The 26,931-nt window shown below is 35.6% G+C and overlaps 1 protein-coding gene, 1 long non-coding RNA gene and 1 pseudogene across 5 annotated transcripts in view; 2 read left to right on the top strand and 1 right to left on the bottom strand.

Annotated features, from left to right (window-relative positions):
* LOC146457559 (ZP domain-containing protein-like) overlaps window positions 1-26,931 on the bottom strand; it is a 74,254-nt pseudogene that overhangs the window by 17,280 nt on the left and 30,043 nt on the right. The gene's annotated exons all lie outside the window — the stretch shown is intronic.
* The window catches only part of LOC146457561 (uncharacterized), a 70,668-nt gene that overhangs the window by 22,297 nt on the left and 21,440 nt on the right, over window positions 1-26,931 (top strand). The gene's annotated exons all lie outside the window — the stretch shown is intronic.
* LOC146457560 (sacsin-like) overlaps window positions 1-26,931 on the top strand; it is a 55,342-nt gene that overhangs the window by 6,971 nt on the left and 21,440 nt on the right. For all 3 annotated transcript variants that reach the window (XM_085091803.1, XM_085091804.1, XM_085091805.1), the window contains exons 2-3: window positions 6,354-6,402; window positions 10,743-10,843. In XM_085091803.1, coding sequence (XP_084947929.1) covers window positions 6,399-6,402; window positions 10,743-10,843 — 105 coding nt within the window. In that variant the 5' untranslated portion in view covers window positions 6,354-6,398. The remainder of the gene's footprint in view (window positions 1-6,353; window positions 6,403-10,742; window positions 10,844-26,931) is intronic.

Below are 26,931 nucleotides of genomic sequence, written 5' to 3'. Positions count from 1 at the left end.
TAGCAGGGGGAAGGGGGGGAGGGTGGAAAACAGGGGAGGATCACCGTTTTTTGAGCCCTTCAAAAGAAAGGGTTATGAAAAAAATTGACAGGAAAAGAGGGAGGGTCACAAGAAATTAGACCACCATGATGGTAAAGGGATGCTTTAAAATATCATGTTTTACAAGATAACAAATTATGTCTAAAAATCAAGGCATGTAATCATTTGAAAAGAAAAGCTATTGAATTTATAAATGCAACAAACCAACTTATAAAGCAGCCCATGTGTTGCTTTTGCACATCAATTTATTGTTATATCACTCAGAAGAACTGATCTCTCTAACGGCATCACTATCAAAAGTGCTACCATCAGGATCATCCTCAACATTATTATCACCATTGCCATTTTCATCATCATCATAGTCATGCCCACCATCACTATCATCATCCTCAGTCTCACTCATGGTAAATGCCATATGTTGCTTGATAACATCTTTTGCAGCCACAGTGAACAGTCCCTTGTCAAATGCATATCGGATGTGAAGCAACTGTTTCTTTTTTAGGGTGCTTATTCCCTCATAATAGAGTTAGGAAATAGCAAGGGGAGACAGGCCTGCACAACTTCTAACAATGAAAACATTTGTGTAACCTCTTAATATTTTTGTTCTGAAAAGCGTGTCATATATAAATAGATATTTTACTTTTTAAAAGGAAATTAATGGTGGCTCTTTGAAGATTTCTTGTTGGAAAGGCTGGTTTTGTATTAAGTTCCATTTTCTCTTTAAAACGTGTTTGAGGCTGGGCGCTGATGGTTGATATTGTGTTACGAAAGGCAATATTTGATTGGGGGTGTTGTCTTTTTGCTTCAATGCCGATGACCTTTCTGTAAATTTGACATCTGGTAAAAAACTTTCAATCACGACTGATTATTTGTGTAGCCACTAGCAAGGAGTCGTGATTTAATTTTTTTAATATTTTCCTCAAATGTTGTTTTTGAGGAGTTCGTTCGTAGGAGTCTTAGGCAGGGTTTTCATTTGAGGCCGGAGGCCGGACGTTTCGTAAATGATAAGGAAACAAAATTTAAAGTGCCTTCGCATCGCTGCATAGCAAAGACAAGGCTTCTGATGCGAGTTTTTGGAAGCAAACAGACCATTCTAAACCATTGTTCAGTTTTCTTTGAAAATTATATCTTAAACGGAAAGTGCCTACATATTCTATCACAGCAAGTTTCGACTCGTTGAAGGACGAGTTCGTATTGCATTGCCATCAGCCTCGGTTGTTCTTCATGATATACTCAGTGAAACCGCGTGTAAAGAAACTTTACACTTTCACTGAAAGCTTACTTAGCTTATGCACCGAAAAATGCGAAGGGGAAGCATGAATCCGTTCAAGGATTAATGCAAACTAAAAGACGGGCTTATAAATAACTAACACATTAGTTTTCGTAGTAATTGTGGGACCCAGTGCAACAAGAACATTAAAGCAAAACAGTTTAAAGTTATCTTGTGTTCCCAGATCGTTTTCTTTTGGCATCTTTTCTTAGCCTGATACAGTCTTATCATTTCAGATGTTTCAACTGAAAATTTGAGTCGAAGAAAGTGTTAGGAAATGGAATCTCCAGTGTTTCCTGAGTTTACGAACTGTTGAAAATGCTAGCTGAACTTCGGAGACCGAATCAAAGGAATTGGTTTCCAGTGCATGGGCGAAATTTTCAGCTGAAAAACCAAATCCGAATTTCTGAGTCGATAAAGGCGTTTCGAACAAGTATCCACGGCCTTAAAACGGTTTCCGACGCCATTTTGACGAGTAGGCAAACACGTCTGAAATAACAGTGTTTGTATGGAAATCCGATGTCAAATAATTTTCATAAAACATCCATTCTGAAAAATTCATGAATTGGAAACTTTTAGCACTAAGCAAAGGATTTTAAGAAAAAAATTTGGAGGGATGAAGCTGTGCCAGAAAGCGTCCAGTTGTGTTTTGAACTTTCCCATACATTTGTCTGTATAGCGAACCAGCCGTGAACTGCTACTAAAAATAGTTCGCGGGAAAAAAAATACAGGGAAATGTATGGAAAGTTCAAAACACGATTGGACGCTTTCTGGCACAGCTACATCCCTCCAATTTTTTTTCTTAAAATCCTTTTCCTAGTGCTAAAAGTTTCCAATTCATGAATTTTTCAGAAGCGATGTTTTATGAAAATTATTTGACATCGGATTCCCATACAAACACTGTTATTTCAGACGAGTTTGCCTACTCGTCAAAATGGCGTCGAAAACCGTGATAAGGCCTATGGACATACTGTTGGGTAACCTGACTGAAGAAGAAGGATATCCTAGGAAAAGATCTAAGGTCTCCTGAGACCATATCTCTGCACGGCTCTGCTTTTACCGAAAAGGGTATTTTGTTGAAATTTTTGAGTGCTGGCATACTGCTTGATCGGGATTTTCGATCGTCTAGGCAGCGATTAAAGGCATTAGCAATAAATACCGAGGCAAAGTTAATGTTAACCGTTCTCCATTTCAAACGCTACAGCGCAAATGAAAGTTTCATCACTGCAGCTAAGTATTATAGCTCTCGGTATACTGGCGGAAAGCCAGTGAGCCGTAATTACAAGCTTTATGTTGCTCAGTGCAGCGTAGAATTTGATGAATGCACAATGTTCTTGTTCAGTGAAGTTCATGTTAGGGAACGGTTAGAACTATTAAATAATAGCAGTCCGTTTGCATGGTACATTCACTTTAGTTCCTTGATATTTTGTTGTTCCTGTTGTGTTGGATTAAACATCACTCAGTAAAACCACTGTTCGGAGATCTTGTAACTTAATCGATTGCCTCTCAAGCAAAACTTTCAAAAGTATAAAATTCCTTACTATAATGTGCAAACAAATGTATGTCTATGTACAATGTCCATGCCCAGTTTCAATTTCTTATTGCAATCCTTCAATCTGTTTCAAGTTGAGTAATACGAATTTTTCGTAGCAGTTTTCTTGTAAACTTCCTGTTTACAATATCACCTAGATTTCCCGGAATCGAGGCTTCGTTTTCCGCGAAAGAAGTCACGCGCGTCCTGCCGTGTTCTTGCAAACCATTTAAATCGAGGATTAAAGAAACTCATTCCCCGGCTTTCCCTTCTAAATGGTAAATGTAACATTAGTTGAAGAGTGAAACTTTGCTTTTTGTGGTCACTATAACGAAAACCTCTAAAATTAAAATCGTTAAGGTCTTGTAAGTCTGATATCTTAATAATCATGGCGATTGTCTCAAACAGTAGCTTGAATTCCGGCGTTAAAAGAGACAAACTTCTTACACATGTTTTTCGATAAACAGTGCAGTGAAGTCATGCTGACTTGTAGATGTAGCTTTCTTCGCGGAAATGGATAAATAGTGATCGAAATCGTCGGCCTATTTTAATTAGATTGCGGCACCACACAGTAGAAAGGTCGTAAAGATTACGTATGGTTTTAGTTGGCATTCATCTTGTACCATGAAGTTATCAATAGAATACTGAACTATTTCGATCACTGCATTTCATTGCGAAAACGCGGTGTGTATTTCGGCGAGGAAAGAAATCCTTGTTCCATGGATATGTTTCAATTCAGTGGGTTTAGTGTTAAGATGCGTCAAAACACAATGCAGCAACAGTTAAGCCTTTGGCGATGAAAATTTAACGCAGGTTACAGGAAAAGAAGAGATCGTTCATGTACAGTCCAACAACTTACTTGCAGTTGCAAATCTTAGGGGAAATTGAAATTGCCCACATTTATAATTTATATAAAACGGGGACTCTTAAAGGGAGAGTTTCACGGTTCGGCGCATGTGCGAGCGATAACGAAAGCGCTGTCAAGCCAATTGTTTTTGGACCAATTAGAAGCGAGTACACAACACCGGCGGGATACGGCGGGCAAGTCTTATAACTTGCTGGCATAAAAATAAAAATGACCGGCCAGCGTTTCGGTCACGTTTTAGAAAGAAACAAAAAGGCTGTCCATGTAAAACTCATGGGGATTTTTGCAGCACCGCTTCGTGCATGTCCCATGACATTCAAGAAATACCAGAACTTATGACTGAACTTATGCGAACGTATACGGTTTTATTTTAGTACAATGTCGATGTCTCGCGGAATCGACTTTTTTTTATTACACGCGGTTCGAAAAGCCGAGAAGCTCCCTCAGACTTACGCACTTAAATCCAGTATTTCATCAGCATTCAGTGATAAACTTACTATAGTGTGTTCGCTCGATAGCCTGATTTTATTAGACCAGCGAGAAGGCGAAGAACGAGAAATCCGCAAGCTTCAAGAAGCGATGCGACCGTTTAGTAACAACAACACTGAGCGTCCTTCCGAGATGCTGGAATGCATTTGAGAAGCCTTTGCCATGGTGTCAAATCAAAACAGCGTTTGCCATTCGCAATTACCATAATTCTAAAGATAAATGAAAACCTTACAATAGATTCTGTAGTTTGCCGCAAATCTTTTGGTTTTTTTTTTTTCTACTGCCCGCTATTCGAGCCCGCTAATAGACGGCTACAACTAACTCGCACATTTGATCACATATTTATTGGCTTGGCGTCTCAGTGTTGTACAATTTTTTCCATCCAAAGCAAAACACTAATGTTTGATTTTGTTTGTCAGTTGAATTCTCCGTTTGACAGTTGACTTTTATATGAGCAAACAGTACGATTGATATCTAGAAAATCCTCGCGAGTTCATCCAAAGCTTTGCCATTTCCAGCGAAAGCGTATGTGCCGCGAAATCGTTGTCTATTTTAAACAGACTTATCCCTTTACCAATTTTCCACGTTTGGTGGACGTATCTTGTTAACCACACAGGATTTCTACATCCACTCCACTCTGTCCGCTTTAACTTCTGTGCTTCCAGAGAGTCCACTGAACGTCCCGTCGCCGGTCGGCCGCGACGTCTCCTTTGACGATCCATCGACAAAAATGTCGTTTTCGGATGCTAAAACACTTTTAACCTTACAAAAATCGAACTTATATTTACAACAGGAAACAAAGATTATAAAAAATGAAGAACGAAGAGCGGATGATCCAAATTCGGGCGCGTTCCCGAATTTGGATCATCCGCATTCAAAAGAGGAATTAGAGAGGCTATTGAAATAGGCCTTATCACGGTTTTCGACGCCATTTTGACGGGTAGGCAAACAGGCTTGAAATAACAGTGTTTGTATGGAAATCCGATGTCAAATAATTTTCATAAAACATCGGTTCTGAAAAATTCATGAATTGGAAACTTTTGGCACTAGGAAAAGGATTTTAAGAACAAAATTAGAGGGATGTAGCTGTGACAGAAAGCGTCCAGTCGTGTTTTGAACTTTCCATACATTTGTCTGTAAAGCGAACCAGCCGTGAACTGCTACTAAAAATAGTTCGAGGGAAAAAATACAGGGAAATGTATGGAAAGTTCAAAACACGACTGGACGCTTTCTGTCACAGCTACATCCCTCTAATTTTGTTCTTAAAATCCTTTTTCTAGTGCTAAAAGTTTCCAATTCATGAATTTTTCAGAAGCGATGTTTTATGAAAATTATTTGACATCGGATTTCCATACAAACACTGTTATTTCAAGCCTGTTTGCCTACCCGTCAAAATGGCGTCGAAAACCGTGATAAGGCCTATTCATTGCCAGGCTCCGACATTGAATCACGATGTTGGATATGAGCTCCCAACGATCTACCGGGACGTTTTGTCACGTGATATTTTATCAACTCAATCATGTGACAAAACGTCCTACACCACTTGACAAAGAGACGGAATCGAAAGCTTGTATTTCAGTATAAATTTTCGATCCTCCTCCGCTTATTTTAAAAGAAAGCTTAAAGATTTTCTTCTCTCTAGGTATTAACTTCTGTAAGGCTGTATTTCTCAACTAACTTACTTAATATGTGTGTGCGTGTGTGTGTGTGTACGTGTGCGCGGTCAAAGTTAATTATCATAAGTCCATATTGTAATTCTAATATAAGATAGCTATTTTTTAAAAGTGAGGAAGCCTGACTTTATAAGCCTCGTGGTTTCTTTCAGGTTTTTTCGCCATTTATTTTCTTTCGTCAATTTTCATCATTTGTTTCCATCTGTAATTGTTGTATGTGGCAAAATAAATATTGTATTGTATATTGTATTGATCCAGAAAACGAAACCTTTTTGTTTGATTTAATTTCATGTTCACTAAAAAACTGCAAAAAGAAATATCTTTGCTTACCATTATATTGCCGGTCAACTTATAAAAATTTGAGAAAAAAGAAGGTTAATTGTTTGCTTTAGTTCTATTTTTGATTTTTGCATTGCATATTCTGTCTATGTTATGTCTGATGATCCCAGCAGAGGTTTATTTCTTATCCGTACCATTTCATTTTAGATGATGTCTTAGTAAAGAAGAAGTCTAGACATCAGACATTGCCATATGGGTATGTATATTAATTTATTTAAGTCTGTTTAGAATAATTATGTTAAAAACAACTCAATTTGAGCTTTTAAGAGCCGATTTCTGAAATTATCAAAAATCGGGCGTCAGTCGTGAAATTTCGAATTCCTTCATATTTTGCCCATATAATCTCTATAGTGGAGTATTTTCAAAAATAACGTTAAAAGTTTCATCAGCGTGTTATTTTTTTCGAAATCGGACAAAGTTTGAAATACGGCAAATTAGCGTCCTTTCGGTCACGAAACTTACTGAAAATTACCCATTTTCATCTCGCTCTTAGAAAGAAACGAAATGTCCTCCATTAATGAAATGTTTACGAAATATAAACACATCCCTCTTCTTCATAATGCACTAGTTAAATTTAGATAAGCTTAAAAATTGGAAATGCTTCGGCCGTTAGAAGAAGCCCCATTTCGGCAGTTTAAAAATTTAGCAAATTTCATCCAATTTCAACACAAAAGAAACCCAATTGGTACGTCAAGTTTGAATTTAAAATGAAGACAATGTTGAAGCACAACCTTTGTAGTTTACTGTGTTAAAATACTTCTGGCGGCAATGCAAAAGTATCCCGTTGAGAGCCCAAAATGTGAAGGGTACTTTGACACGAGGAGAGCCTGTGAAACAAACAACCGCCGTCACGCTACAAATCAAGTCTTTTGTTAAATTATTACTTGCAACAAAGAATATGTTTTCTATACGCTGTACAGAAATTGCTAATAGTAGCTTATTCTCTGTTGAGCTTAGTAGGTAACATTTTGTATGATTTTGTCAGCTCATGTATTTTTGCACATGTAGAAGTCAGGATTAGGCACATTTTGCCGGTTAGTTGTGTAATAGGAAACTGTTACTTTACATTATTCTGCTTCGGCTACATTCAAAAATACAACAGTCAGGAAATACCAAAAGTCAGAGTATTTCTAAGCTTTACTTCATCTATTGATTGAGGTTTTAAGACAGGAAAGGCAATTACTTTAGAATTATCAAGCAAAGATGGTATAAATTCACTTAGAAGAGGTCAAAGTTAACAGCAGAGATCAGCTATGTGATTGTCGCATCGCAGTATAAATATTTATGAAATATTGCTATAAACTAGCAGTTTATTCTAGCCCTGAATTCGAAAAAACTTGCTAAGGAGTACTTACCACGGTGATCTGATCTGCAGCGCCAGTAACTCGTTTTAAACGGAAAAAGTTGAAATCCTTGTAACTGCGTGACTATGACAAACTAAGGCGTGATCAAACCTGGTAACCGAACTATCTTCCCACGCGCTACGAATGCGAACAAGTAACAAACGACAAACAATTTCGTATTTTACCTCTTTAAATATGCAGTTCTCCAAGTTCCTAAACAAGCTGTCTAGCCAAATAAACACTCCCTGTGCTTGAAAAACGTGTTTTGTTGTTTTTTTTTTTTACGGGGAGGAGGGGGGGGGGGGGGGGGAGGTTCCTTGTGCGTGAGATCTAGCGGACGTTTATAACACAGCTTAGTGCCCTCTTTTCAACAGTCACTTTATATTTTCTACTGTATGGCACTTATCTTTGCAAATATCAAGAACGAAGTGGACAGTTACTATAGTGTTTCCTAACTACAGCCGAAAGAGTAACATTATTGGCTGGAGGTTCCATCTATGATACAGTAGCAAGTAGAGTAGACATTTTCCTACAAGAAACGACCACACATGATCCTACGACGGACCAGCGCACGAAAAGAACGAAGTGGACAGTTACTATAGTGTTTCCTAACTACAACAAAAGGCTAACATTAATGGTTGGAGGTTCCATCTCTGACACAGTAGCAAGTAGAGTAGACATTGCAAGCTGTATGGGGCCACACCTGCATTTTATGTCTATACGTAGCATCTTCCTTGACTGCAACACAGTCAAATTTTTGTCTTTCAAGTGCAGATACGTTACTCGGAGAAGCTCAAAAAGCCTGGAATGTCATTCGAGTTCTCTTTTCTCACTGGCTAATGTTCATTTGGCATAATACTAGCTTGTTGAACATTAGCCAGTTCAAAGCTCTCAGATAGTGAGAACGCCCAAATTTCAAACCAAAACCCGAGGAAACAAAATGAGTGGAATTGTGCAGAGAGAGGGTGCTTTTAAATTTGGGTTCATGTTTTCGCGGTTCTCACTATTCTGGAGCTTGGAACAGGCTAGGCTGCAAAACAGTCTTTTTGTGCGCTGGTCCGTCGTAGGATCATGTGTGGTCGTTTCTTGTAGGAAAATGTCTACTCTACTTGCTACTGTATCATAGATGGAAGCTCCAGCCAATAATGTTACTCTTTCGGCTGTAGTTAGGAAACACTATAGTAACTGTCCACTTCGTTCTTGATATTTGCAAAGATAAGTGCCATACAGTAGAAAATATAAAATGACTGGTGAAAAAAGGGCACTAAGCTGTGTTCTAAACGTCCGCTAGATCTCACGCGCAAGGAACCTCCCTCCCCCCTCCCCCCTCCCCGCCAAGAAAAAGAAAAACATTTTCAATCACGGGGAGTGCATATTTGGCTAGACGACTGGTTTAGCAACTTCAAGAACTACATATTTAAAGAGGTAACATACGGAATTGTTTGTCGTTTGTTACTTGTTCGCCTTCGTAGAGCGTGGGAAGATAGTTCGGTTACCAGGTCCCACGCGGTTTTGATCACGCCTTAGTTTGTCAGAGTCACGCAGTTACAAGGATTTCAACTTTTTCCGTTTAAAACGAGTTACTGGCGCTGCAGATCAGATCACCGTGGTAAGTACTCCTTAGCAAGTTTTTTCGAATTCAGGGCTAGAATAAACTGCTAGTTTATAGCAATATTTCATAAATATTTATACTGCGATGCGACAATCACATAGCTGATCTCTGCTGTTAACTTTGACCTCTTCTAAGTGAATTTATACCATCTTTGCTTGATAATTCTAAAGTAATTGCCTTTCCTGTCTTAAAACCTCAATCAATAGATGAAGTAAAGCTTAGAAATACTCTGACTTTTGGTATTTCCTGACTGTTGTATTTTTGAATGTAGCCGAAGCAGAATAATGTAAAGTAACAGTTTCCTATTACACAACTAACCGGCAAAATGTGCCTAATCCTGACTTCTACATGTGCAAAAATACATGAGCTGACAAAATCATACAAAATGTTACCTACTAAGCTCAACAGAGAATAAGCTACTATTAGCAATTTCTGTACAGCGTATAGAAAACATATTCTTTGTTGCAAGTAATAATTTAACAAAAGACTTGATTTGTAGCGTGACGGCGGTTGTTTGTTTCACAGGCTCTCCTCGTGTCAAAGTACCCTTCACATTTTGGGCTCTCAACGGGATACTTTTGCATTGCCGCCAGAAGTATTTTAACACAGTAAACTACAAAGGTTGTGCTTTAACATTGTCTTCATTTTAAATTCAAACTTGACGTACCAATTGGGTTTCTTTTGTGTTGAAATTGGATGAAATTTGCTAAATTTTTAAACTGCCGAAATGGGGCTTCTTCTAACGGCCGAAGCATTTCCAATTTTTAAGCTTATCTAAATTTAACTAGTGCATTATGAAGAAGAGGGATGTGTTTATATTTCGTAAACATTTCATTAATGGAGGACATTTCGTTTCTTTCTAAGAGCGAGATGAAAATGGGTAATTTTCAGTAAGTTTCGTGACCGAAAGGACGCTAATTTGCCGTATTTCAAACTTTGCCCGATTTCGAAAAAAATAACACGCTGATGAAACTTTTAACGTTATTTTTGAAAATACTCCACTATAGAGATTATATGGGCAAAATATGAAGGAATTCGAAATTTCACGACTGACGCCCGATTTTTGATAATTTCAGAAATCGGCTAATTCTAATTCTGCTCAGTGTGCAATACATTATCAAATTTGAAAATCATACGACTGTTAACATGCATGCAAATGCTGCTGAAAATCTAGATTTTAGAATAATACATGCATCTTCCCAGCTTTTTCATTTTTGTTCAATTAATCGATTAGCTAATTTCTCTATTTATTTTTTCTTATTTGTTCATTTACGAAAAAACGAGGCATTATGATGGGATAAACCATTCGTCCGAATTGTGCTGCTTCATTCTTCATGAAGATTTCGCTTTTCCTGTAAAAGAACTAAATATAATAATGCTGGCGACATTTATCACCCTCATTTATCCACCTGGAGGTGATTGTGTCAGTAAGCATTGCCGTGATGAAAAATATAAATATATTGCGTCTCTTCGCTTCTTTTTAAAAGATACGATCCCATCTGCAAGAAGCTTTAAGTGGAATGCCTTCATAGAAACGTTTAGTTACGATCATGTTAACGTCCCTGTTTTCGGTTTATTCAGCGAACAATGATGATGACAGCTTTGATTTGATTCAACCAACGCTCATCCAACAGTTGAGGAAAATCCTAGATGAGTACCCGGATGATGGGCAGATACTCAAGGTACGTCTGATTAAAGAGAGGGGTTCACGGTTCTTCGCATGTCCATAAAACAAAATACTTTTTCACCTTTTGCTCGCTATTACCCAAGCCTAGTTTAATTTAATTCGTTGCTAATGAACCATTCGGAAGGGAATAGGTAGTAGTTATAGACTTGGGGGTACCGGCGCATTTACTCTCTACGTTCGTCTTTTTGCGCCCATATCGCTTCGCTCCCCCAAGTCTATAACTACTGCGTCCAAAGATGCGTCCAAAAATAATCCAATAAATTATTACAAATTGCAATCCACAGCTGAAATTCAAAAACTGTAATCCAGCCGCTGAATCCAGAAGTATTCACGAAATCCAACTGCTGCAAGTCTTTTGATTCATATAGTTCTAAACTTATTGGAAAACTATATGTAATTCATTTGTTTTTTTATATTAATGGTGCGTTTAAATATTCACAACCGGAAAATCACAGTAGCGTGACTTCTCAGAAAAACAGGAACTTGATGATGTCATACATAAGGGACTTTCCCGCTGACAGGTCTAAACTTGCCCTATTGTTTTCAAGTCATATGACAGTCGTATGATTCTCTCAACCAATCACAATCTTCACAATTTTGCTTCACAATTGTGAAATTTTTCAGTGAAACACATAGTCATTTGTGAAATTTTTCAGTGAATCACATAGTCATTTGTGAAGTTGATGAGTCAAGATGCCTATTTCTCAGAAACAGTTAGATCAACGCTACGAAAGTGTATGCAACCACATAATGGATGCCAAAGACTACACAATACAGCATTTAAAGCCGAATATTCAGCTGGATATCCCATCATTTTATACTAATCTTGGCAGTTCCAACCTTGAGCAATTGGAAGCGGAGATGGATGTCATGGAAGAGGTTCTTAGCCAGTGTCGCATTGCCATCAAAAATGAACAGTCGCGGCGCTCACTGCAAGAGCAAATAATCCTATTAACGGAGAGACAAACTCGAAAAGATGATCAAAAACGGAGATTTAAGCTGTCAAGAAGAGCAGCTAGATTGGTGGAAGCAACGCCATATCCTACACCACCAACACGTCAATCTTCAATTCCACAATGATTTTGAACATTGTTGGTTTTATGACACTTTAAGCTTGAAGCAGAATGTTAGATTTTGTTTTTTTAACGACATTGCTTCTCCACAGGATGGATACTGATATCTAGAAAAGTGAAAGAATGTTATCAGTCTATTTTGTAATGACCGTAAGCGTAACTCGTTATGCCATTTTCATGTATGAATCTTTTATCGTCGAAGCAAGATAATGACACTTTGTTTATCTCGTAACTCCCAAGTTGATGCTTGTTGCTTCGAATGGTTTTCATTGTGTGATGTAGTTGTTTCTTATTGAATAATACATCTTTATAATTAGCATGTTTGATTTCTTTCTTGATCACAACCTTTTTAATTCCTTTTGCAGTTCGCCCACATTTCTTATTGTCTTTAATGTATGAATACATTTTGGATCTCAATCCAATGAATTCTGTAATTGGAATGCCTGCTGCTTCATCTTTGAATTTTCCAATAACTTTCTTATTCTTATTGCTATAATATATGCTTTCTTGTGGATAATCACTGTTATCAAATAAATGTTTATCTTTCCAAAAATCCAGATAAACATCATCTGCTTCAATCTCATATGTCAGGCTGTCGGTGTCTGTAAATAAGAGTTTCGCCTTGTCGTCGTATTGGCGTTTGATATAATTGTAATGGAAGTTGTACATCAGTGTTTTACTCAGATCAAGAATACACATTCCAACATATGCCGGCCTGTTGAGAGTTAGTGTTTCCTTGATTTTATGCACAGCCACTAAATTTTCATTGAATATTTTACTGCTTACAAAAGTTGGTTTGGATGTTAGTTTTAATAATTTTTGTTTATCAGTCACAAGTCTGATATCCTCCCGCTTTCTGATATTCTCCATTGTTTTACCAAACACTGAATTATTCATTAACTTGAAAAAGTCTTTCTCAAAAGCATTCTTTGCTTCAGTTCGTTTTTGTGTGTTGAATTTAATATACTGTTTCAACCATGGACTCTGATTAAATGCAAGAACCCTATGAATCTTCGTCAGTTTCAACCCCAAAGACAGATATAATTGAAGGTTGCGATAATGCAAGACATACTTCTCTTTGTTTGACAAAGTTGGAATAAGCTTGCGAACTAACCCAGTTTGGATATTAAATTTTGCTGCAATCTCTTGACAATAATCTGACAGCATATCTTTTGTCACTTTGACCTGTTCTGCCGCCAATGGATAGTCATTATGAAGGTCATGAAGCTCTTGAGGATATTCTAAATCGACCTCCAATATTAATCCTTTTTTAGACTCATCATTATACTTGGATAAATCAAGCTTATTGATCTGATTGTCATTCAACCATTTGAATCCTCCAGTTGGTAGATATTGTGACATTGCCCAACCATATAGATTATTGGCATCTAAATACATGATATACTTTGATGGCGCCTTATCATTGTATTCAGTCATGTATTTGTTATTAGCCTCTCCATACCGATTAGCAATGTAACTGATACCACCACGCATGCCTTTTTCAATGAATTGAAACATATCAATATCATTCATGAGCTCAAGTTTGATTCCAGTCATTTTCAACATTGCATCCCAACTAAGACCAGGTGACGTGAAATAGTGACACGGATCCAATTTGTAATATTGTTGGCATGTTTTGCGGAAATTTTCAAATACATCAGATAACAATAATATGTCCGATTTGAGATATAAATCATGATACTCTCCCATTGATTTTAGTTCAAATTTGGACCACACATTTTTAGCATGTTGATAATCTTCATCACTGATATGCTCATTATTTATAAGGCTGAAGAAATCTTCTTTGTTTGGCAATTGGGTTTCATTGAACTTTTCAAAACTTTTCATATAATCATAAGGATAAACACCTTTCTTTGTCATTAAACTGAATTTCTCATTTTGAAATACTTGTTTCGTATATTTGAATGCTTCAGTAGGCAGATTATTCACTAAATTGCTCAGTGATTGATTCATAAACTGGAAGCTGTCAATAAAAGTCAAATGATTGCCAACCATGAATGCCATATATTTCTCAAAGTTGTTGGGGATAACATTTATATTCATCTGGCATTCTTTCCCCTTTTTGTTGATATATGTTCGATTTTTGATGATTGCGCCCAGTTCTTGCATAATAAAATGACTATCATAACCCCGCAGATTATGAAATATTACAGGTATTTTATCTGATAACTGGAGATTCAAATTGCAATCTTGATGAGCTGATCCTCTGTACTTACCAGTCACATGGCAATGATCTCTGACTCGAATATCAGCTGGTACATATTGTTTATCGCAAATATGGCATTTGTCAGCTTTGTGGAAACTATCTTCATCCTTTTTGGTCATTTTTAATGGTTTTTTGAATTTGTTTTTTATAATCTTTTGGCAATAATTGACTTCATCTAACATGTCCTCCATAAACTTATAAACAGCTTTCTCTCCTCTGTAAATTTTGACTGGTTTTGTATATTTATCATTGTAACAACAAACAACTTTATAACCGTATCCACAATCAGTATGCCGCTGATATTCTTGAGTATATGATTTATCATTTGATTGCTGGCATCCTTGAATTTGTTCAGTAATGGCTTCAAAATCAGCGTAAATCACAAATGGAACTGGTAATTGTTTATGATAATTTTGAAATGTAATTTTGGATCCAGCTTTTGGCATTTGAATAGATTGTTTCCCATTAATTTGTAAACAAATATTTTTATGACTTGTTAAGACTTCTTCTGAACTAAAACATTGCAGACAATACATGCAAAAGTGTTTCCTGGATTTATGCCTTGTTTGATTATACATGAATTTGTTGAAATCCTTAATTAAACAATAATGTTTGACTTCATCTTTGGTTATCAGCAGCAAATTCATGCAAGACTCAAACTTTTCTTTGGAAATATAGATTGGGAATGGTTGTTTTTCTTCATACCCGAATACATTGATTGTGATATTATTCTGTTTCTCAATTTTGTTATATTGTTTGACAGAAACTGGGAAATCAATGCCCGTGTAATCCAAATTGGAAACATATTTTTTATCAGTTTTTTTTATTCGCTGTGGATCTTTCTCTTGTGGATTTAGATATCTGATATGACACCAGCGAAAACATTCATCATCATAATTTTTCATGTTAATAATGCCTTTAGACGAGTTTCGAAGCTCTTCAGGTAATGGAATATACGAAGAACCTTTTATGGGTTGGTATTTTACAACATTGATGAAATGGCTGTCAACTGATTGAATTAACCATGCTGAGCCTTCTGAAATCCATTGTTGAATCTTGTTAATAATTTGATTTTGTGTTATTTGAATAGATTCTGTAATTTCAGTTTCATTGATAATTGTTTGTGCAGAACTATTAAAATAAGCTATTTTTTCAATTATTTTGTCTCCTTCTTGTTTTTCAAAAGTAATTTTCAAAGTCTCCACAAATTTGAGACCAGTCATTTCATGCAAAATCTTTTTCAAATTATATTCAATTGCTAATCGAGTATCTTGAAGTTGAATCAATGGATCTTCATCATTTTTTATGCTAACTTCATACGATTTTGTATAACCGGATAATGCTTTGGTTGTTTCAGTAAATTTTGTGCGTGGCGCTGGAATCGGATGTTGAGTCCACTCTCGTTGTTTTGTGCGTGGCGCTGGTGTTGGTTTGTAATCATCTCTGAACTCTAATGGTGGTGGAATGATGTTGTCTTCATACTCCCTGACCATCTGTTTGACACTCTTGCGTGGTGTAGGAATTGGTCGCTCAACCATCTTTTTGGTTCGTGGAGCAGGTGTTAGTTTGTTCTTTCGGAGCAGCAATTCAATGAGCTCTGATTTTGATAATTGTTCAAGATAAGATTTGTTCATTATATATTTAGTTGAGATAATATTGTTTAAAGTGCGTTCGGATTGTGCTGGATTTTGCGATGATAGAGTCCAACCAGACATGGATTCCATTTTTGGGTTTTTTGCGTTCGATAACTTCATTTTAATATTTCTATGTGTTATCTCTTTAAGCCCACATTGAAAAATAAAAAAAGATCCAAATGAAAAATTCAGTTCATCTGGGTCCGATTATGGTATTAATCTTGGTTTTTGTTGGCTTCATCGGCTTTTTTTTTGTGTGTTTTGGTCCGCAAATGGTTTGTCTTTGACCACATCTTGAATTCTTTATTGCATACATCACAAACCCAAGAAGTGTTTGTCATCCAATCATTTCTCGCTTTTTTAAAAGCATTAATGCGCTCAGTTTCTGTGTTATATTTTGGTTTTCTTCCTCTTTTCATCTTAATCAGTTATACATAGAAATATATCTTTAAATAGATATAACTAATTGTTTAGATCTTATTAACCATTCTTATTAACCATTATTTGTAAATCCTTCAATGGAATCCAAGAATTGAATTCATCACTGTATCCTTTCCATTTTACCAAAGCTTGTTTCTTCTTGTAATCTCTCCTGATAACTTTATCGATTCTGAATATCTCCTGTTTAGCTTTCAATAATTCCAGTTCATAAAAACTTCCTATTATTTCTTCATTGTTCAGATCCTTGAGTTTGTATGTGATTGGATTAGTGTATTGAATTTTATCGATAATGAACAACTCTTCTGTGAAATTTGGTGTGTAACCTTTATCGAACACTTTCCTTTTGTACTTTGATATTCGAACCTTGTCACCAACTTTAAATTTTGGTTTGGATGATAATTGCTTCAAATTGCCATAAAGATTGAAGTAAACAGTTCCTTCATTCTTTTTCTTAGATGCTTCTGTCGGTGTCATTTTTATTGAACTGTGTTTAGTGTTATTATACTGCTTCAATATTTCAGGCAAAATATCCAGGTACATTGTATTGCCTTGAGCAGTGAATTTTTTCCACATTTTATTTTTAATCGTCCGATTCCATCTTTCCACCACTGATGATTTTTCTTCATTTTCAGTGGAATACAGTGTAATGTTATGTTTATTGAGCAAGTCTTTGAAATGTTTGTTGTAGAACTCTGAGCCTTTATCAGTCCACAGATACTCAGGTTTTCGACCCTCTTTGAATATGCTTTGAAATGCTTTAGTTATAGTTTCACCTTTTTTATCTTTTAATGGAACAATCCAGCCGTATTTGCTGAAAACGTCTATAACCATGACAAGATACCTATTACCTTTATTCCATTTACTGAATTGTTGCATTTCAACAAGATCAGCAGCCCATATTTCATCAATATTATTTACAATAACACGCCGCCGAGTAAAGTTACGTCTTATGGGTTTATGCAGCTCATTAGCTAATTCTTCTTGCCAGTTTTTCTCTTTACCCGACGGCTTTTGACGTTTTTTGGAACCCCAAGTCCCAATTTTGATTTTGTATTGATTGCATTTCTTGCCAACCAATGTCCCCATTGTCGTTCGGAATATGGAACAGCATCCAATGATTTAACCATCTTTTTATCAGCTTTTAATTTACATTTTTTGTCATCTTTGCAGACTGAATAATCAACATCATGTTGCATGGCTATTGCATCTGTTTTGCCTGTTGGTTTATCATATATTTCCAATATTTGCCCTGTTTTGGGGTTATATTTGACTTGATTTTCTAAATCATTGTATGGACCAGTGTATTTATGACCAGGTAATACCCACCCAGCTTTGGGTTTTGGGAGCTTACCAATCATTTTGTGTATATCAATTGAACCACCGCTTTTGGGTCGTCCTTTGATTCCCTTTTCATACTCATCCCAATTTGGTGGATGCCAACCAATTGAATCATAACTTGAGCATTTCGGTGTGTTGTGATATTTGCTTCCAATCTTGACCACACTATCACAAGGATAATCTTTGTATTTTTCTAATGTATTTTTCCCAGCCTTGCCAGACCAAAATTGACTCGACAATATGCCAGTATCTGTGCTAAATGCACTTTTGGCAATGTCTCCAGATTTGTATCTATCAAAGACTTCCTTTGTTGATGGAATTAATGTTCCAACAACATCCATCGACTTCGATGCAACCTTACCTGGTGTGCCAAATTGTTCTAAAATTGTATCTAAATTACCACCATCAAGTTCTTTTCGGTCAGTTTTGTACCTTCTTTTTGGTCTTACTTTGGATGATAATTTATCAAACATCTCTGATCCAGTCTTTTGAACAAAAGGAGTTGCTTTAGAAATAGCATAATCAATAGCTTTCTTCTGCAATTTGGGGTTTCTAAGTGCTTCAGACCCGTAATATCGACCCATTTCAACTGCTTTCTTTCCCAACCATGGAATTCCATGTTGAATTAACATATCTGTACCAGTTGATGCTAAAGTATCCATCATGCCCGCCCCTTCGAACGGGCTATTTAGTTTCCCTGTTTTTTAACAAATTTGGTTTTAGTTATACCACATTCAGCACATGTACAGAAGAACATGAGCCGGCCATTTTTGGCTTGCTTGTAACCTGCAGGCTCAACACATTCAGTTTGTTTCTTTTGTTTTACACAGTACGATTTGACCATTTTATATCACTATATTAGATTAATTATCATCAGAGTCAGTCTCATGATCCGACTCACTTTCATCATTGATGAATTCTCTGTCAGACTCATGCTCACTGTAGACACTCGCATCATCTTCTGATTCGGATAATGAATAACATTCCAAACATTCATCACCGAAATGATCTGTTGGTTCTTGACAGAATTTGCAAAATTTCTTCATATACTATTGATTAGATAATTTTTCAAAATATTTGATTATGAAATTATGATTGACACTTTGATTGTTCATGTCAAAATGTGCATTGTGGATTGTTTTCAATATACTTGTCCCATTTTGTCTCTCAAATAAATAATACAAACACCAATAGCCACACAATACTGAATCTCTTTCTTGGATTTCATCACCTGAATACATTAATCGTTTGCCACTTGTTGACATAAATTGCATAATTTCTTTTGGCATAATTAACCCAAAACTATCAAAATATTCTGCATATTTGTCTCCATTTCGATACGCAACCCAATGTGTACCTGGTCCAATCTGTGAATCCAGGTTAATGATACCAACTTCATCTTTTTTCATGCTGTTTGGTAAATTATCTCTGCTGTAAATGCCTCTGAAGTGTTCTATTTTGAGTTTTTTGACCCAATCAATGAGTTCAAAGTTACTGAGTGGTTTATTTATGAATTTTACAGAATGTCTCCGATTAATGGAATCCCCTTGAATGGACTGTTTTTGCATAACAACAGACCTTTTCCTTTTTTGGTCTTTTTTTTTCCTTTGCCATATTGGTCCCATGTACCGAAAAATGGAGGCGATCTATAATTAACTGGCAGGACTAAACCACCATCTTTTTTGGTTGTGTTTGGAACAAAAACTGGGACCGATCTTTTGGATCTACTTCTATCCACCTGCAAGCCTTTACCCATCAATGCATTCAAAACCATTGGAATGCCAATTGAAGCCAATAATGTCCCCAAAAAACCTCCTGATTGTGCCTTAGTTGGTTTAATTACAATCTGTCCACCAGTATGTGTTGCATTGACAATTTGCTTCTTTTGTGCTTCAGTGAGCCAATCTTTGTATTTTATTAATTGATCAATTTTATTTTGAGGAATGAGGAAACCACCAACTTGTCCTCTACCAAATATTTTATTGACTCCCACATTTGCAAGCCCAGAAAGTGCTCCAGTAGCTAATGGTCCAACTGCTTTTGCTGCCATTGGTAGTAATTTTGTGCCAATTTTGAATAATGATGACCAAAGACTGCCTCCTTGTTGTACAGCTTTTCGTATCTGTGTTTTGCTTATTTTAATATCTGCTCCAGTTTTGTTTTGCATTGCCTTTTTCAACCTATTTATTTGTGTATTGGTTAACATCAGCTGATCCGGTCCAGTTAATTCAGAATTTGATAATCTTATTGTTATTGCTGAATTGTTTTTTAATGCTTTTGCTAGTTTATCTTTTTGCCCAATTGATAGTTTTACTCCGTGTGAATGATAAGTTGTCATATCTTTTATATAACTAGCGTTACATAAAAATTTTGGACAATCATCCTATTCAAAAACAATCACAATCATTTATCGAAACAATAGTTTTCCATCTTTCAGGATGAGCTCAGCTTCTTGTTCATATAATGTCAATGCATAAACTGAATATGCAGCTGCAGTTGTACCAGATAATTCATAATGAAATGTCAGCTTTGTTGTACCATCTTTGATATCCATCTTTTGTTTTGTCAAATCGAAATACAAGAATGGAAATAGCGTTTTGAAATTGTTGACATTCAATAAAGTTCCTTGACTGTATTCATTATTTGCATGCACATATTTTAAAATATCTCTGTAAACTCGAGTCAAATCAGCTGTCGGAGTGTAATGTACATCAGGATATTCATTGCCATTAGCCACAGATAAATGACAATTCAGCAATGTTCTGGGATCTGTTGATACACTAAATGTATTGTACAAAAACGGATTTGCTGTTTGTGCATTAAGATTTGCATCATTGATAATGAAAACAAATACATGCCTTGGCTTTGAAATCCCACTTGTTATCTGAAAATGGCCACTTCTTTGTGTTGAAGAATTACTTCTCTCAATATTTTCTCGCAAATAAACCCATTTATGAGGCTTCAGAAATTGATTCATGTACAGTGATTGTCCTTCTGAATTGAAAGTGATTCGTGGCACAATAAGCTCCATTCTGGTAATAATTACACGACAATCAGCCCCAGCTTGCCATATTAGAATAGTATCAGATTCAATCTGCAAATTTAATTCCAATCTTGTTGATGGTAATAACTCATCCATCAATGCTTCAAAGAATCAGTATCGATTCAATGGTATTTCTGTATTGACAACCACTGATAGACCCAAAAGTGCTTTTCTGGTGGCAAATCCTTTATTGTAGTTGTCTTCAGCCGATCGTTCTTCAGCGTGCCGGTTTGTATCCAAATAGAAAAACTCATTGGTTGCAGTGGATTGAGCATATCCTGGACTATATTCCAATAAATTCTTAATATTAACACAATGATTTGCATCATTACAATCATATACCATTTTACCATTCAATCTTACATCGAAATCATTTATAAGACTGTGAGAGCCATTTACAATACCATTATGGTCTTCAGCTGCTATATTTCCATTTTGCATTGTTTGGACTTTGAAACCAACCGATATTCTTGCATTATACCAATCAAATGGAGTAACTTCTCCTGTGTTATCGACTACGAAACGATAACCATCTTTCTTTTGTGACCTATTATTTCCTGGATTACCAGTATTCAATGGTGTCTCCAATTGGAAGAAGACATCTTCATATCTCTCAATGTATTTTGGATTTCTGAATGATTTCATTTATAAACATATGTTACATTATTTTCATTTTCTCCTTCTTTTGAGTTTTCCACCGGATATCATCTGATTGACTCTCTCAGCTATTTGAAAATCAGTCAGTGGCTGCTCCATTTTTGGTTGGCTCATTGTCACTGATTTTGTTTTGGAAGGTTGTTTTTTGCTCAATAATTGAATTATTTTATCACCTGCTTTATTACCAGCAAACTCACCAGTTTTGGTGACTGCTTTTTCAGCTGCAGTTTTGGCTCCTTTCTTAGCTAATTCTTTTGCTGTTTTTCCGAAAAGTTTTGATCCAACTGATCTGAAAACATCCATAATTCCTTCACCATGGATATGTTTGCTTACATAACGACCCAATTCTGGGTCAAAACGTGGCTTAAATTCACTTTGTCGTACCATATATTGATATATTATATTAAACTAGACCTGAGAATCAAGCTCATGAACCAGTCAATGCCATTCAAGTCAATTGGCCGACCCAAAGCGTCAGTCACTGTTATCCCCATTTCTGAAATAATTGACTTGGAAACTGGGCTGAATAATGCTCTTTTTGGCTCAAAAGTAAAGGGATAACTCCTTGTTAAATTGTCAGTGGGTATCATTATCAGTGTATTTGTGAATCGTCCATCACTGAGGCTATCAGTTATTATATCACAATTAATGTTCAAAACGTCAATATCATTGGTAATATTTGGCAATTTTGTCCCATGTTCAGTTTGGTTAATTAACTTTGGTTCAAATCCAATAAGCGCTCCAAAATTAGAGTTTCTAATATCAAGCTTCCATTGGTTGTCCAGCTCAATGACAACTCTATATGATGAAAGCACAAAATATAGATTGATGCCCTTGCTGGAAGATGGTTTATCTCCATTTTGAATTATTGATTGAGTGATATAATCATCAAGATCATCATATGAATACATTCCATCAACAAATGTGATTGTCTTCCATTTTGTACCATTATCTGGGCTGTATTTGATTGTATTATTGTTGTATCCTGCATTGACATTATGCCACGAGTATGTCATTGAAACACGATCCACAGCTAGCTCATGTCTCATTGTTGTGTCAAGCTTCAATGGTGGATCAAATTTGATAATAAAGTCTTCAGGCCGACTTCGACCTATTTTTTGTCGGTTAACAGATGAAATATGTATCGCTCTTTCTTGCATATATCATTACATTATATATTGTTGCAATAAATCAATGAGTTGTTTGTTGTTTATCAAGCCAAGTTGATTCAATTTATGGGCTATTTGTGAAAATTCCTCTTTGACTCCATTATTGCCAGCCAAAATGGATCCACCAAGCAATTCCATTCTGTCAATCAAATCATTAGCATCATTGAAATAAACAACACCAGAGCCCAATTTCTTGAATTTTTTGCTGGATTTATGGATTGGAATCTCACTGAGTTGGTTCAATTCATCAAATACCATTTTGGCAATATCGCTGTATTTCTTCTTTGAATTAAATCTCTTGGTCAATAAATCGATTGTATCGAAATCAACCTTTTTGTCCATTACTTTGCGTTTATCTTTTGTTGCCACAAGTCTGAGTTGTCCCATTAATTTTGGAATATCAATCATTAGTCCACCATATTTCCCAGAAGATGATATTTTGTATGCATTTCTCTTTGGTTGAGTATAACCAGAACCTTTTTTGATGGTTTTCATTCCTTCTGGGATTATTTTAATGCGCCCTCTGTATTTTTGCAATAATTTGATATCTTCATCAATTCTATCAATTTTGTCTTTATTCTTAGTCTTTCCTTGACCCTTTGATAAAGGTCCCTTCTTTGCTCCAAGTTTTTTCAACATCTTGCCAATATTTTCATCATAATCTTTGATATCGATATCCCCTTGCACAGAAGCTTTGAAAACAGAACTCGGAGGTGCAAGATCGTATTGCATCAATTTTTGTATCTCATCATCATCAAAACCAGCATCCAAATTTGATTCAACATCAGGTGACATCATTAATGGCTTATAGCCAATTGGTAGCTTTGCTTCTGGTGATTGTGATTGTGGTTGTGTTTCAGGCTGATAAGTTAACATAGCAATGTCTTCCAAACCTGAAGTCAACGCTTTTTGGTTTTTCTCCAATTGTTCAATCAGTTTGTCTTGTTTTTCATCAATTGTTTGTTTTGTTTCCTCTTGAGCTTTAATAATTGGTTTGAAAGTTTCTGATAAACCTTGTTGTAAATCTTGTTTATCATGCTTGTACTCCTTCAATGTATCTCTAACTTGTTTGGTTATTGTTCCAGCCTTAATCTTGGCTTCAGATAATTGTTTTAATCTCTGTAAATCCATTATATCATTAACTTATATTAACTTATCTCAACTTATCTAATGTATTGATATACATGGAAATCCCAAATTATGACAGACATGATAAAAACACTAATTTCAAAAGATTGTATGGTTACATGCCAAGTGACACGTTTCGGATGTTAATATGTGGTAATTCAGGATCTGGAAAGACAAATTTATTGTACCATATGCTGATGAAACCCCTTTTGTATTATGATAGAATATATTTATATGCCAAAAATTTGGAGCAACAAAAATACAAGGATATGATTCAAACATTGACTGATATATCAAATAGTGTCGGGTATAATGTCCTTGTTTGTAGCAATGATGATATAATTCCAGTAGAGGAATTAAAGGATGATGATGCCCAGAAGATAGTAATATTTGATGACTTTATTTGTGAAAAAAACCAGAAACCATTGATTGATTATTTCATTCGTGGCAGACACAAAAACTGCTCTGTTATTTATCTGAGCCAATCGTTCTACAAAACACCAAAAGATATTCGACTCAATTGCTCTCATTTCTGTGTCTATGACTTTCCTAGCAGCAATGAAAGAAGTCTGATATCTCGTGAGTTGGGAGTCGCCAAGGATAAATACATTAAAGCAACAAACGAGCCATTTTCATTTCTATATGTTGATAAGCCCATGAAGAGAATTAACAGGAATTTTTATGGAACAATATAACCAAATGATATAAATGGGAATATTCAACGAACATAGTTCATCGTCTTCTTTCACAACGGGAGGATTCAGAACGGTTCCTCTTCAAGGAGCCGCTGGGCCTCAAGGAATAGGGTTTAAATTAACCCAAAATGGAAATTATGATATACAAAACAAAAAACTTGTTAATGTTAAACAAGGAGCTGATCCCAATGATGTTGTCACAAAGAGCCAAATACAATTGTTGGATAATGCTCCTGGTGATGTGCGAGCTAATAAAGCAGTAATTTACAGCAACAGTGGAAGTGTTCATACCAATAGTATCTATCTACAAGACACACCAGACGGGGCTGGTAGCTCCAATGATGTTCGATTATTGACTGAGCATCAGTCTTATGAAAACATTCATCTTAATATACCAGATTTGAAAAACTTTGATGGCCATGGTGGACGAGCTAAAAGCGAAATAATGGTTACATCAACAGAACAACATATTACTGGACGGAAAACATTTTTTGATATTAGTGTCTTAAAACCTGATAATAACGATCAAGCGGCGAATAAAAAATATGTCGATGATGAGATTAAAAAAATACCATCACCTGATTTATCTACATATTTGAAAAAAGATGGCACTGTTGAAATGACTGGAAATCTGGATATGGGTAATCAACAAATTACTAATCTTGGAGCCAATATACAAAATACATATGATGTCGTTAATTTAGGTTTCTGTGATACTAAATATTTACAAAAAGTCTCCAATAGTGACCTCGATATGGACAATCATAAAATCAAAGATATGGCTCAACCAACTGATGATAACGATGCTGTTAATAAACACTACGTTGATCATAACTTTCTCAACAGGTTAACACCCAATGCTCTTGGTGGTGAATTAGATATGAGAGGTCATAAAATAATCGTTCTTGGAAATCCTTCCGATCCCAATGATGCTTCCACTAAAGCATATGTGGATAATGAAATCAGTAAAATACCATCTGTTGGAAGTGATTTGAGTGTATATTTGAAAAAAGATGGAAGTGTTGCAATGACTGGAAACCTTGATATGAATAATAAACAAATCAAAGATATGGCTCAACCAACTGATGATAATGATGCTACTACCAAAAAATATTTTGATGACAAATTGGAGCAAAGTCATCTTGTCAGCAGCCATAAAACAAATGAATTCAAATATCTTACAGATACCGATGAAAGCAGTTCAGAATATAATATCACAGTGAATGGAATAGCTGCTTTCAATCAATCCCCACATCAGAATAAAAAAGCTTATGATATCACATTGATTAAAGACAGTGGAAGTAATGATTACAGATCAAGGATAGGTTTCAATATTTATACTCTTGCTATTGGAACATACACAATTGTGTTTGAATTCTACCCACCAGAAATGACTAATATTCAATTATCATGTACTGCATCTGAAGCATACATCCACAAAGCTGTACAGCGTGATTTCACTGCTTATAGCAAGCTATTGGTTCAATTCAATAATAACAGCAAACAAACTCCAAATTACATCTATTTGACGATGCATGGAACTGCTACAGCGACTCCAGTACAATGTCATCTGGTTGTTTATGGGGTAAAAGATTGGTCAGATAGCGTTTATCCAGGAGTGTATGATGGCTTGGACAATGTCATGTTTGAATATAAAAATGGAGATATGCAGATACAAGTCAATTTGGATATGAATAATAAGATTATTTCTGGTTTAATAAATCCGATATATGATTCTGAAGCAATGAATTTGGGTTATTTTACCAACTTATTCAAAACGAAATACACTGGAACTATTGCCAGTGGTGTTTTCCAAAGAACAAATCTAACAAATAATTTTCAAATCGCTGCTGATGGAAATAACTTTTTCAATCTATACTCCATTGTTTTCCAAAGCAATCAACAAGTTGCAAATGCACAAATTTTGATAAATGGGAAAAAACAAGGTGAAACAACCAACACTGACACATACCACAGAATTGGAAACATAATAAGTGGAAGCAATACATTCGCTCTGCCCAAATCAATGAAATTCGTTAGTATTGATTCTATGTCAATATTGGATAGCATTGGAGCAGGAACTGCTGTTAATGGAACTTTTGAATTGAAAGTATTATACTCTGATTATTTTGAAAGATATCATACTGTCAATAAAAGTTGGTTGTCAAATATTGAAACTTCAAGTGTTGTTAACGGCAACATAAAAAATGGAGTTTTTGAAAATGTACATGGTTTCAATTTTGGAACATTAGGCCCGGTTAAAATAAAAAATATTGTAATTAATACAAAAAATCAATACCAATTTTCTTTTATCGCCATTGCTAACAGTAAAACTTTATTTTCCCATTTAATACAATTTAATATGAAAATTGGGAGAAATTTTGTAACTACAAATACAACAATCAAACCCATGATAATTCAAATGGGGATTTATAAAAGACGTCAAGGGTTTACTTCTCCAATTATAAACAGAGAAGTCAGAGGAACTTTTGAAATTTATTTATCAACACTATTAATATAATGCCATACGTTGAAGATGAAAATGGAAACCATATTCTTGATGAAAATGGAGATAAAATAGAATACACAGTAACTTATGACAACTTACCAGATGGATTCAAATATAGAGAACCAATACATCTGAATGATGATGGTCATTTGGATACAGAAAACAGACA

The sequence above is a fragment of the Pavona decussata genome, unplaced genomic scaffold, assembly GCF_977016875.1.
Source record: "Pavona decussata unplaced genomic scaffold, jaPavDecu1.1 SCAFFOLD_240, whole genome shotgun sequence".
NCBI lineage: Eukaryota > Metazoa > Cnidaria > Anthozoa > Scleractinia > Agariciidae > Pavona > Pavona decussata.
This window is presented reverse-complemented; position numbering and strand designations above follow the sequence as displayed.